The sequence below is a fragment of the Rhineura floridana genome, chromosome 2 (genome assembly GCF_030035675.1).
Source record: "Rhineura floridana isolate rRhiFlo1 chromosome 2, rRhiFlo1.hap2, whole genome shotgun sequence".
NCBI lineage: Eukaryota > Metazoa > Chordata > Lepidosauria > Squamata > Rhineuridae > Rhineura > Rhineura floridana.
In genome coordinates, this window is record NC_084481.1 from 37,835,866 (window position 1) to 37,849,837 (window position 13,972).

At 41.3% G+C, this 13,972-nt stretch overlaps 1 protein-coding gene across 2 annotated transcripts in view; it reads left to right on the forward strand.

The window, feature by feature from the left end:
* Positions 1–691: 691 nt before the first annotated feature.
* Positions 692–13,972, forward strand: part of CWC22 (CWC22 spliceosome associated protein homolog) — a 44,436-nt gene continuing 31,155 nt past the window's right edge. The window contains exons 1-8 of one of the 2 annotated variants that reach the window (XM_061608300.1): positions 692–1,217; positions 1,423–1,563; positions 4,146–4,269; positions 6,246–6,313; positions 8,040–8,156; positions 8,339–8,572; positions 9,610–9,738; positions 13,171–13,339. In XM_061608300.1, the coding sequence (XP_061464284.1) occupies positions 4,243–4,269; positions 6,246–6,313; positions 8,040–8,156; positions 8,339–8,572; positions 9,610–9,738; positions 13,171–13,339 (744 nt within the window). In that variant the 5' untranslated portion in view covers positions 692–1,217; positions 1,423–1,563; positions 4,146–4,242. The remainder of the gene's footprint in view (positions 1,218–1,422; positions 1,564–4,145; positions 4,270–6,245; positions 6,314–8,039; positions 8,157–8,338; positions 8,573–9,609; positions 9,739–13,170; positions 13,340–13,972) is intronic. The other variant, XM_061608299.1, reaches the window with a different exon arrangement.

A 13,972-nucleotide genomic window follows, 5' to 3' on the forward strand; every position in this document is an offset into this window, starting at 1 on the left:
GGCAGGCTCCTTGCGATGCCGGGCTCTGCCAGCAGAAGTCCTACGTGAGGGTGCCGCCAGGACCCTGCGAACAGAGAACTTGTGGAAACCTCAAAAATGGGGTGTTCCGGGGGCGTGGCGGGGAGGAGCCACGGGGGGGTTTCCGCGACTTCCAAGCCCCCCTCGGAGCACTCTCCCAGGTCCCGATCCCCACAATAATTCCGCCGGTAATAGGCTGACGCAATAAAAAAATTACAACGGTGGCTTACTCTCTGGTAGACCTTTTGTGGGCGCCGGCTCTTCGATGGAGGTGGTGCTCAGCCAGGCTAGCGGCTCCCAGATGGTAAGTGGATGCCGCGGAGCTTTCCACCGGTTCCTTCTTCGCCGGCTCCTTACCATTTGGATTGCTCCGTGAGCTGCGTGCACTGCTTGCTGCAGTATTATGTGTGTGCTATTTTGTTTTGGCCATAGCTTCCGTGTATTTAAAAGTCGTGTTAAGGCAGAAATTCAACAGGCTAAGCTATGCATCCCTGCATTGCTGTTTTTTTAAAAAAATCATTAATAGATTTTAGTGTCATAAAATGTTAAGAAAAATCCCGAGTCCTGCCAAGAAAAAAAAACACCCTCAGCAACCTTATTCCGCACTTGTACAAGGCTTTACTGTCATAGGTAACCAATCTCTGCTTACCCCTGCTGTACAGGTCTGGATTTATTATTATTATTTATTACATTTGTATACCGCCCCATAGCCGAACCTCACTGAGCGGTTTACAACAATTTAAAACATTAAAAACAAATATACAAATTTAAAAACACATGCTAAAATGCCTGGAAGAAGAGGAACTGGCTATTTAGTCACTTCGTGGGTAACAACCCAAGGAACGCTGGGAAACGTGGTCTATTTTGGCGGCAAGGAACGCCGGGAAATGTAGTTTGTTAAGAATCAAGCACAACCCTTATCACCATTAGCCGCCGTTTTTGATGACGTCAGAGGGCGCTCTCCCCTCTCTCCCGACGGCTACCGCGCAGAGTGGGAACATTTCCTGAGAAACACGGCGCTCTGATTAAACGTTCGCTTGTTTGAGAACAGGACTCGAAGGAAATTAATAATCTTTAGAAGAAAAAGGATAGCCGGACGGCACACATCTTTCCGGAAGTCTCATCTCGGATTGGGGCGCGAAGTAGCGGAAGTGGCGTCGTAGCCGTATATGGGCGCATGCTATGGCGGAACTCGGGAGGTGAGTTAGAAAGGGAACGGAACAGGAGGGAGTCGGACTTCTATTTCGAATCTTTGGGTCTACTCCTTTTCCCCCTCCCATTCGATTTCTCCTGCGGGGGGGGGCGGTCTTCTTGGTCGCCTGGAGAGGAGCGCAGCTGCTGCTCCTTTGGCCTTCCTGTTTGATGTTGTAATATGAGGGTGCTTTCTCCTCCCTTCGACTCCAGGCGGTGGCCTCTCCAGTTGAAGGTGGTGGAAAGCACTTGGAATTTGCGGGCTTGCTTGATCTTTGCAACACGTGTATACACAGGAACATGGCCGGGAAATTGGGCCAGGCCTCCTGCCCAACGAGGCTGGATTCTGGTCCTGTGAGTAGGTGCTACCTGCCTGTCTTGTCTCCTTTATCCCTGGCTCAATAAATTGTTTTCGTAGCGCCTCCCTCTTTCTTGTGTTCCCTGCCTCCCCCATTTTCCCCTCTTCTGTGGGCTTCTAGACTGCTGGACTCTCAATTCCGATCAGCCCTGATCAGGGGTGATGGGAGTTGTAGCCTGCCAACATCTGGAAGTCTGAGGGCTACAGGCTTGCCCCTATCCCGGACATACAGCCCCCCCCTGCCAGTTCTGCGTACTAGCTGAGAATGAACTGTAAGTTGCTTTGGGGGGGGGGGATACAGCGGTTGGTTATAAAGAGAGACCTTCAGCAAAAGCTGGGCCAGCAACAAAAGCATCATTCACTGGAGAATGGCTTCCCAAGAGTCAGTATCCCACCTACCCTGCTCCACCAGCCACAGGAAACCCATGCTTGCTAACTTTGTTTTGATCACTTTGCTGAGTTTAATGACTGTTCTTAATGGCTGCTTCTGTTATTTTGCAAAAGTTATATACACAACACAAACAATTTCATTGTTTTATATTTTATTGTACTTGCTATTTATTATTCATAGGAGGCCTACAACATACAAAGGCATAAAATATGAAAATGATAAAAATATACTTAAAAACGATAATAAAAGCATCCGTAATACAGTAGGGCCCTACTCATATGGCAGGTTAGGTTCCAGACCCCCGTCCAAAAGCGGAAACTGCCCAAAAGCAGATCAGCTGTAGCGCGGAGGTCTGGAACCTAACCCACTGATCGCACCCGAGGAGGAGAAGATCAGATCTTCCCCTCCTCGGGCGCGATCAGCTCGAGTGGAAGTCTGATCGCGCCAGAAGAGGAAAAGATCAGCTGTAGCACGCTACAGCTGATCTTCCCCTCCTTGGGCGCAGTCGGGAAGCTCTAGCTCCCCCTCCAGCTGATTGCCCCGCTGGCACCGCATTAGCGGAATGCCAAAAAGCGGGGCGCCAAGAAGTGGGGCCCTACTGTACTGTATTAGTTTGGGGGGGCGGTCATGTTAAAAAGCCAGTTTAAAACTTTGGTTTTCAGGAGACACCTGAAAGAAAAGAAGGATGGTTTTTGTTGAACCTCTGTTGGTAAGGAATTCTACAGGGCAGGGCCTGCCACACTAAAGGCTCGGTTCCTGATGGAGGCAAACCAAACCGCAGGGGCGTGGGAAACCACGCAAAATGTCCCATCAGAAGATCTCAGTGACTGAAATGGAGCATAAGGGAATCAGGCGGTCCTTAAGGTACATAGGGCTCAAATTGTTTAGGGCTTTGTGAATTAACACAAGTAACTTGAACTTGGCCCAGTAGCGAATTGGCAAGCAGTGCAGCACTTTCTGCAGTGGGGTTATTTCAGACTTTTATGTTGTCTTAGGCCTCTTGTATGGAAAGGTGGCTTATAAATGGACCAAATAAATACAACTTTAGTTCAGTGCATACCTCATCTTAGAGTTAGCTCTAAGAGTCTTGTTGTGGCAGTAAAAAACAGTATTTTTTTGGCAGAGACTTTTAATGATCTCATCTGCAGTGTTCAGGCATTCTTTCTGTCCTCTTTCCACTTGGTCCCCAGATCCTGAATTCCAAAAGGAAGCCTGGGGCAGCCTTGGGACTCATAACTGTTAGGCATAATTATTGTGGCAAAATATCTAAATTTAGGGGAGACTTTTTTGCTGTTTGTGTGTGTCTGAAATAACTTGTGTGGGACATGGCATACACATTAGTGATCTAAATAAGAAATGTTCCGCTAAAATGATGAGTGACTGCTTGCTAGGGAGGGAGTTTGTTACCAAGGAAATTGGAGAGTGATATGCTTTTTTAAGTGTTTAATTGTTGTGGTTTTTAATAGGCTTCTTTTGTTGTATATTTTAAATATGGGCATTTTTAATGTTTTGATGGAATTGTTTTATTGTGTATTTTAATTATGCATGGATCTTATCGATTTTGTGCTTATAAACTGCTTATAAGCCATTATAATATGTAAGAGGTATATACATCAAATAATAATATTGAACGATGAGCCACCTTTCTTGATTTGTCCTGATGTTTTCTTGATGTAGTTTTTCGTGGTGGTGACTTTTAACAATATTTTCTTTGAAATATCATAAAATTTTTAAAATGGTAGTGTCTTGGGAGGCAGTAGTTACGATTCTGATTCTGGATTCTGAAAATTTGCATCTTCCAAATCTATATGTACTGATAAGAATAGTTGATATGGCTTTGTGCTCTGTGTGTTAACATGTGGCCAAGCATGTCCCATTCCAGTCATTCTCATTCTACTCAGGTAGCATGTAATAATGGGGGTGACTAGTGGAATAATCTCTGTTGTCATAATTTCCTGTAGGTTAGTTACCCAGAATAATTGTTTAGAAGATACACATCATCTGAGAAAACTTTGCTAAGTGATAATGCTAGATTTAAAAAAGACACTAACCAAATTCAGTAGCCATATAAAGCAGGTTGTTTCATTTTTGTTAATAGAAATATTAGCTTGTTGTGGCTGCTTTATTTTCAAAATTTTCTTTTTCAAAAAGCAATTTCAGAAAGTCTTGTTTTTTTTTTCTTTATAGATGAGCTATTTTTGTTGGAAGACTAGCAACATATCCCCAGATTTATTTCTGTACATTGATATTAGTAATTCAGAGCTTGAAGTGGATTAAGGAAAAAATGAAGAGTGGAGTAGCACAGATGAATGTAAGTATTTTTAAATAAATATTCTGTGCTGGCTCCAGGATTTTGGGGATTCTCAGGCCTGACACTCTCAGGGAGCCCCCATCTCTTAGTCTGCATGGTGATAATAAAAAAATGACTGCCTTCAAGTTGATTCGGACTTATGGCGACCCTATGAATAGGGTTTTCATGGTAAGCGGTATTCAGAGGTGGCTTACCATTGCCTTCTTCTGAGGCTGAGAGGTGGTGACTGGCCCAAGGTCACCCAGTGAGCTTCATGGCTGTGTGGGGATTGAACCCTAGTCTCCCAGGTTGTAGTCCAACACTCTAGCCACTACACCACACTTTCTCTCTTAGTGATAATAACTCCTCCCTATATCACCCAGGAAACTGCCATGAACCAAGTCAGAACATTTAGTAAAGCATTGTTTGTGCTGACTGGCAGTTATTCCAGCCCTACATAGATGTCAGGGATTGAACCTGGGACCTTTCGCCTGCAAAGCATGTGTTCTGCCACTGAGCCTGGTGCTACTGAGCTGTGGCTCTTTCCCCCCAAAAGAGCCACATGTATATGTAGCCAATACACATTCTACTTTCACACTTAATGGTGTGAATGTTTTCACCTACACTAGCATATTCCTCTGTATGTAAATGGTCCTGTGTGAAGCTGTCTGGGCCAATGAAGGGATGCAGCATAGGAACAAAAATCCAACCATTAAGTATTTTCTCTGCAAAGGAGTCACATGGTTGGGCCCAGACCTTTGTCACTTTGCAGAATACAAACATGGCATTTTGTGTGTATAATATGAAAAGATATTTTGTGGAGAACAGTTAAAATCCTCAAGGGGGTATCCAGGTGCAGGGGAGAAGGGGAAATCACAAAAAATTGCCTCCATCCCCTGTTCCATTGAAGGTTTCCTTTTGTCAACAGGTGGACAGCAGTGGATACTGCCCTTTCTGTTTGGGACTTGGTGAATTGTGAGAATACAGTTGATTTCAGATATTGTCAATACCTGAGTGTGGGGAAAAATAGGCTGGTACCCATGCATCCCCAAAATCTGTTCTTGGGGTTCCTCCACTCTGCAGAGCAGTTTGGGGGCGGGTATAGGGAGAGGAGAGGAAGGAGAAGTTTCATGGCACAAACAGAAATCCTTTCGCTAACAGAACTACTGTGTTGGATACTGTCCATAGATGTTTTGCAGAAACTGGAAACAATGTGTCCTGCGTACCACCACATGTTTTAACGTAGTGGCTAGAATCCAGACAGCTCTGTATGTGAGTGGAAAGTGCATCTGTCTCACAATGGCAGGAACTGCCAGTTTTCTTTTCTAGCTGAAATCCTTTGGCAGCCTTCACATCTTCCTCCAGAGCATCCCCCAGTTGTCAAGAGCAGATTTACAGTAGGGCCCCGCTTATACGGCAGGTTAGAGACCAGGCCCCTGCCGTAAAGCGAAACCCCATTGATTATAATGGGGTGCGTCGCACAAAAATGCCGCAAAATTGCAAAAACGGCTTTAAAATGGGGAATTTCCTGCCGCCGCATTAGTGGAACGCCAGAATGCGAAGCGCCGATAAGCGGGGCCCTACTGTATTAGGATGTTGAATATGGAAAAGCTTTGTTCGGTATACAGAAGTTGCATATATATTTGTTTAGTTTATATGCAAATTAAGGTTTTTAGTGCAGTGGCACCAGCACTTTGGGACACTGTTCCCATTGACATCAGATGGGCACTAGAATGTTGAGATTTCATTGCCCACCTAAAATGTGTTTTTTTTGCCAAGCATTTTTAGAAAATTAATTTGATTCAGTGTTAGTTGTTCCGTATTTTATAATTTTACTGTATTCTCATGGTTTTATTGTACACTGCTATGATTTTTTTAATGAATTGATAGTTTAGAAATGCACTTATAACTATGTAAAATATTGTTATTTGCATCCTGACTGGTATCTTTTTTTCTTGAAATATCTAATTTTATGTGTACTATCTTTGCATTTAAAGTCTGGTTCTAGTTATGAAAGAAAGGAAGCTTACAGTCCTCGCCAAAGAAGTTCCTCTCCAGAAGACAGGTAGAAACTATTTTTATGATTAGCTATGTAGTTAACATTCAGTATAAACTGCAACATATTGGGGTATTTTCATTTATTAGAAGAGTTGTGGCCTTCATAAAACGATAGCAATATTTGGTCAGTGGACTCTTTTGGGAATGAGTATCAAATGTGTTCTGTTTTAACTAGTAAAAACTTAAAATTGCTACCTCAACAGGCAAATAATTTGTAGAAAGTCAATTGTATGTTGCCTATATAGGACCTCCCTCCTGTCACACTGTCTTAGGAACCATGAGAGCAGCAGAAGTGGGCTGCATCTCTTGTTGCAACATACACAGAGACCTTTCCTGCTGACCAGATGATCAACACCAGTCACCTTGTGGGAGAGAGGGAGGAGCAATGCCTTCACAGCAAGTGTTAAGAGATGACAGCAGCAGAGCAGTTGCAAACTCAGACAGTAGATGTTGGGAGTCTTTTCTCTCTCTTCCCAACTCCCCCCCCCCCGGAATAGCCTTACGCATGTGCGCTTTAGCAGGATCTATGTGTAAAAAGCTGTGTCCATGCACAGCTCCTCCTCACTGAGCCACAGCTTGTACTGTGATGTTTACGCATCTGCGGGAGGAGGAGATATGTTTATCGTCCAGTTAGGCATTTATTCTGTGGCATGAAAAAACAGTGGCTACAGGATATATATATATAGTGCACGGGTGGTCTCCAGACACTGTTGGCTTACAGCTCCCATCATGTGTTAGGTTTTATTATTGGTTGAGATTTTAATATTTTAATGTAACTATATGTTTTAATTTTGTACGTTGCCCAGAGTGGCTGGATTGCCAGCCAGATGGGCGACTAATAAATTTAATAAATAAATAAATAAATAATATTCTCTATCCAGGCTTCACATGCACCCATTTAAATCAATTTCTATTTTTTTAAAAAAAGAAAGCACAGAGAAAGTGTCCAGCTTAATGCAGTAGATCTGTTATGTATGTCCATCCGTTTGTGGACATCATTTTCTCTTCATCCTAGGTAAAGTTCTTGTTAATAAAATTAGATAGGCTTGCTGAATTTACATCTGGCTGATGCAAAGTTTGGATTTTTTTTCTTTCTTACAAGGCTTGAGTGGGAAGGGCTGGATTGAATGGCAGGATTGGGCTTTGAGGGCACTTAAGACCAGGTTGAGGAACCAAGGGGTGACTTAAGAAGATACACAGAAGCTCCAGTGTTTGAACGCTAAAAGCCCTCTGTTATGGTCAGTCTTTCTCCAATGGCTTTTGTACCACAGCTAGACACTGCCCTCATTTTCAGATTGTTCTACAGAACAAAGAAGTTTAGAAAAGATGGAATATACAAATACAGCATATGTATTTGATGAAAGTTTATTTATTTATTTATTTATTTAGAGATTTGGCATCAAAGCATAGCTCCCAAAGTTTGTTTATTTCTTTATTAAAATATTTATAAGTCACAGTTTTCTAAAAAGTATATCATGGCAGCATTGCAACATATTAAAAGGCCTGTTTTAAAAGTTCAATTTTCAGGAGACTCTTGAAAGAAAGACGAGATGGTTCCTTCCAAACCTCTATTGGTAGGGAGTTCCACAGGGCAGGGCCACCTACGCTAAAGGCTCGGTCCCTGTTGGAGGCCAACTAAACATCCACCAGGGCCAACAAATACCATGAGGTGTGAATGAGCTTTATATTTAAAAGTAGTTACTAACAAAATGTTGCTCTCAATCTTGACATAGGTACGTGGAGCGTAGAAGATCTCGGTCACCAAAAAGCAAAGGTAACTCAGATCATAGCAGATCTGACCGAAAACATTCAGAAAAGGGACATTATGGAGACAGATACCCAGCATCAAGGTGAATGTCAAGTGCTGCCAAAAATAAATAACTCATTCATATAGGAGTTGGTTGTTTTTGTTCTTTCTTTTTTTACTTGCGCTTAAAAATGAGTAACATACTTCATGCTTACATTGATGATTGGCAACTTTTTCTGTGCTTAATAAATCTTGTAATAAGTGTCATTTTCTTTTCTTGAGCAGGAGAGAGAGACAGGAAAGAGAAAGGGAGTCTGACTGGAGAAAGTACAGAAAGTCCCCTTCACCCAACAGAAGAAGTGCAGAGAGAGCAACAACACAGAGCTCTCTTTCTCATGATGAACCCCCTTCAAAGAAGAAGAAAGAGGATTTGGATCCAATTCTTACCCGCACTGGGGGTGCATACATTCCTCCAGCAAAGCTTCGGATGATGCAAGCACAGATCACTGATAGAAATAGGTGGGTCATATTTCACATCTGTCATTAACTGATAAATAGCATTTGGCAAGATGTTACACAAAGGGGAGGGGCAAGGGAAAAAAACAAAAAGTACAATAATTAGAACTTTTCTGTTGGTTTTGGCTCCCCGTCCCTTTCTTGGGGGTGACATCTTGCCCAATGAAAAGTTCTGGAGAATTCAAAAGTTTACTACAATTTTGTGACATTTTGATTGGTCCTAATAAAGATATTGCTTGCTGTGGATTGGGGAATTTTTAATAAAACAACCTGCATAAATAACTTGTAGAATTGGCTTGCCAGAAGCTGGAAGAGACGCATTTGGGATACAGGGTTGGATCCAGATTTGGTGATTCTCAGAGCAGACCCACTGAAATTAATGAGGCTTAAGTTAGCCATGAGTAACTTTTGTCCCATTGACTTCAGTGGGTCTGCTCTAAGTAAGTCTGGATCCAGCCCTCAGGAGTGAGTGAGGTGTGAACCTAGCTACAGGTTGGCATGAGTGGTGACAGAAAAGTTTACTGTGTAGACTCTTGAAGTGCAAAACATTGCTAAGGCAGTGTGGGTTTATTTGAAGATGACTTCAGAGTTAAATCTCTGTATCTCCAAAATTGTCATGCTTTGGTTGATGTGTCATCTTGACATTCTTCACATGAGAGTATAACCAATTGCTTAATCAGGTTTGGGAGCCCTAGATTTGTTCTGGACATGCCATCCTTCTGTGAGGGATGCTGGAGCGAGATGTAAATAGAAAAAGCTGCCCTTCCTGGTTATTTCTCTTGTGGTGGTGGTGATTGCAAAAAACAGATTGCTAATTCAGTGTTAATTTGTTTGGTGTCGAAACTATTCTGAAAGTCATTTGCTCTTGTAAACCTGAAGCTGGAAGAGGCAGGTAGATGTGCTTTTACACACTATTCTCTGAATACATTTCCAGAAAAGTGCTATAGTGTGTTTAGTATTCAAGCTGACTGAGCAGTATATTTCTATCTAGTTCTTTTTTATTTTTATCCATAAGTAAATTTGTAATATTTTAAAAACAGTTTAGCATATCAAAGGATGAATTGGGAAGCACTGAAGAAATCCATCAATGGTCTCATCAATAAAGTGAATGTTTCAAATATCGAGAATATTATCCATGAGCTCCTTCAAGAAAATATTGTCAGGGGAAGGTAAGCATTAAGTTTTTTAAAATACAGTCTTCTGCTCATATGATAATTATGGATTAAATCTCAAGCCACTTGTTAGAAATGGTCTATTATTCTCTTGATCAGATTGAGACGTGTTAAGATTTTCAGTTTAAATAAGAATGACTTGTTTAGGGTTTTGAGGGTCTGCAAAAAGATTAAGGTGTAATCCTATGCAGACTTATCTGGGACCAAGCCCCACTGAACTCAGAAGGTTTTGATCATGCTTGTTTTATACCCTTTTAAATTTGTGTAAAATTGGCGTATGGTTGAAACTAGGCCTTCCAAAGCAAACACAGTAAGCAGTTTCTATTTGTGTAGTGCATAATTATAAGAAAATGATTTTTTGGGTTGGGGAAGACTAGAGGGGTCTGCACACTTCACATGGATCTAGAACTGGCAAACATGTCTACAAGAATAGGCTACAGCAGTCTGGGCTTTTAGTTAAGAATATAATAAGCTGCCTTACATCAAGTCATCCTATTCGTTTGTTGAGCCCATGGTTGTCTGTTCTGAGTGGCAGCGGTCTCAGGCAGGGTCTTTCACATCACCGGTTACAAAAAGAAAGAAAAGTGGAGTTGCCAAAAATGAACCTTTGACCTTTGGCATGCGAAACATGTGCTCTGCCATTTAACTGTGTCATCTTGGGGCATAATCCACTGCAAAGTTTGCTTTTGAAATTACTTTTGTTAAAATGCTTTGAGGCTTCTTTTAATATAAGCAATCTATTACTACTACTAATACATAAACAGAAGTTTTCCTCCCCAAAAGCATGATAGTGCTTTTGCACAGCTTTTTTTCATTTAATGGGGCTTACATGGGCAAAGTTCCCGGTGCGCTGTTTCAGAAGACAACCAAGTGCAACTTTTGGGCCAGAGCCACAGTAATAACTTGTAGCCTGAAAGAGCCCAGCTTTGGTAAAGCTTTTCTGCATAGAAGCAACTCTTAGTTACTGCAGCCACCCATGTAAGTGAATATTTACAAAGTTGGTTTTGCTGGATTCTGTCTGTCATAACCATCTTTTTCCAATAGTCATTAGGCACCTGTGCATGGGTTGATAAAAGCAGCATGTTAGGGACTTCACTTGAATCACTACAGATTTTTGTACTTTATCCTACAGAGACCAACTGGTAGTATGCATGTGTAAGAGAGAGAGTGGAGGATCACGGTAGAGGATGGATTGAATGTAGGCAAGAGTGCTGAAATGTATGGATATTTTTTCTCTTGTATGTCAGCCTAAGGTTTTAAAATAGGTCTCCTAACAAAAGCCCTTGTTAATTTGCATGTCTTCAGGTCCATTTAAGAAATTGTTGCTCATACATCTGAATTGCAGCCTTGCAGAGAAAGGAGGCTTGTCCTCTGGTGCAGCCACTCCACTCTTTACTTCTGTATGGCTTTACCCAGAAGGTAGTGATAGCAGAAGGGAGCCAGTCCCTTGCACACTTCTCCCTTCAGAGAGAGTGTCAGATACCAAAACTGGTTCCCGGCCGCAGCCTGCCTTGAACCTCCACCAATTGAAAGGCTGCTGTGCTACATACAAAACTCCGCTCTTTGCAGCTCCTCAGCAGAGCAAGTGTGGTATAATGACTACAATGGCCATAGAGCAGGGGTCGCCAACCTGTTGCCCTTCAGTGGTGCCCCAGTGGGTAGCCCAGAATCTGATCTTTCATTTTTTTTGAAAAAGTAAGTCTGTAGGCTATCTAGAAAGAAGGTTATGGAACAAAAATGTGAAGGTACCCTTAAGCGATTTATGTGAAATGAGCCAGCCTGGCTGCTCCTGCTTGTCAGTGTCATTACCCAATGAATGAAACCAGAGCTGTGATTGATAAGTGAGTTGTTTGGCAGCATAGGGTTTGGTTTAGAGTTGGCATTGGGGAAAAGTTCTTGTGCCTTTAACAGCTATATGCTAGGCAGAAGTTCAACAGGTCAAGGCTATTTTCTAGTCTAGAAATACAGTTATGGGAAAAGCTTCACCATGGCTACTTTCTAATTTTTTGCCATGCCACACAACCCATGGCAGCCATTTTGTGTTACGGCACATCCCCATGGCAGCCAGTTTGTGACTGGTACCCACACACTCTGTCAAAATTTGAAATGTGCCCTCTGGTCCAAAAGATTGGAAAGCCCTGCTCAACCATGAAACTGCCTGGATAATCTTGGGCCAGTCATCCTCAGGCTAATTACATTCTCAGGTTTGGGTTCCTTGGAGGAAGAGTAAAATACAAATCTGAAAAACAGAACTTCTGATGAAATTGTCTGTCTCGTGTTCTCAAAAAATCCTTCCACTGTTTTTTCCAGGCAGTGACAATTGAATTGAAATAAGACCCATGTTCCATAACATTTGCTCCTATAATGTGACAGTTGGCCATTTGAGCTCTTGCTCTCTTTTAAATCATGATTTAGCAGTAAGGGGAGGTCACTGTTCTGTCAGAGTTATTGCTTCTGTACAGGAGTAAACAGTGGCATCAAATGAACTCCTAATCCGTGAAGATTCTCTTGTGACATGTTTCCTAAGTACTGTAATTTATACATAATTGTCAACAAACATGTTTCTAAACAGTGTCAGTGGCTTTGTAAATATCTAAGATTTAAATACAGTCATGAAAATAACTTTATGGTTGAAATAGGGAGCAAATTATATTTGTTGTAATTAATTTACTCTTGCATCTTTAACATTCATGCAAACTGGCTTTCAGATTTCATAGTTCTCTGAGAAGCTGTGTGTGTGTGCGTGCACACTGTTTTTTAATGGATCCATAGAGCTGGATTATATCATTACAAGGGCAGTAATTTGTTCTTTTTATTACCTTTAATTTTAAAGAGAATATTTTAAACTGTTTTTCTCCAGTGGAATAGTGATCATGTTTTTACAATGGTCTTGCTCCAGTTGGCCTTTACTAGGTTTGTATTTCTGAAAAATGCAATAGATTGTGACACAAACACAATCTGCTAAATGGGAACACTAATGTACTCTTGACAGACAAGAGAGCAGTTATCAAGTGATTAGGGAATACTTTCCACTAGGATTTCCTTGTCACTTTGGTTAGGACTTGCTTATGAGGGTGTTTTTTCTTTTTAAAGCAAAAGCTGTTTGTTGCTGTTACTTTCTAAAACAACCTTGTAGATTAATCAGACCTACTCAAAGAATAACAATTGAGCCTTTGAAAGGTTAATTGCAATACAGACATTCAAGAGTGATAGTGGAGCAGAAAAGAAGGAAAGCCAAGAACATTATTAGTGATTATTCTGTAGTTATACATAGTGGTTCACTGTTGATCATGTAGGGTTCCAAAATAATGATGTCTAGAAAAATCACTGGTCATCCTCAAGGTGTTGGGATGTATGCTGCCATATGAATCATATAGTAAGGGGTTTTTTTGTAAATGTGCTTCAGAATGTCTGTATTTTCATTTATAGGGGATTGTTAGCAAGATCTATTTTGCAAGCCCAGAGTGCTTCACCTATCTTCACTCATGTTTATGCAGCAGTTGTATCAATCATCAATTCAAAGTTTCCAAATATCGGAGAATTGATTCTCAAGAGGCTTATTTTAAACTTTCGCAAAGGATATAGAAGAAATGATAAGGTGCGTATTATTAATGTGCAACTGATACGGTTTTTTTGTATTTCTCTCTTGCTTATATCCTTAATACTGTTATGGGGAAGTGTCATTGTGTTCAATGAGATTAATTTTTATATCAGTGTGTTTAGGAATTGGGTACACGTTATGTGGGCATCAAGAGAGCAGAGAATCATAAAATTACTGGAAATTTTGAAGTCATGGGGGGGAAAGGTCCTATTTGGGGGAGAAATAAATGGAAATTTTGGGGAAACCTGACATGCAGTACTTGTTTCCTTACTGGTTCTAAGTTTACTGCTTTAAGAACATAAAATTGATTGGCTTGGGTCCAAAGGTGCCTTGCACTAACAGAAAGGTACTTACACTTGTGCAAAACAGATTCTTAGAGGATGTTTGCCAGAAGAGCTGGAGGCTATAATGAGGTGTGCAGAGGAGCCAAGAAGGTTCTGTTACATTAATGGAGTTCTATACCCTTTTTTTCTGGATTCAAGCCATTATGTATGACATGGCACAACTGTTTTTACTTTTTGCTATATTTGTTACATTTTAAATGATAAATGCCTTGATTTTATTCAAAATCATTGCAAATACACCCAGTGTAGAGATGGAGTAGCAAGCTCCTTCAGTTAGCATTAGCCA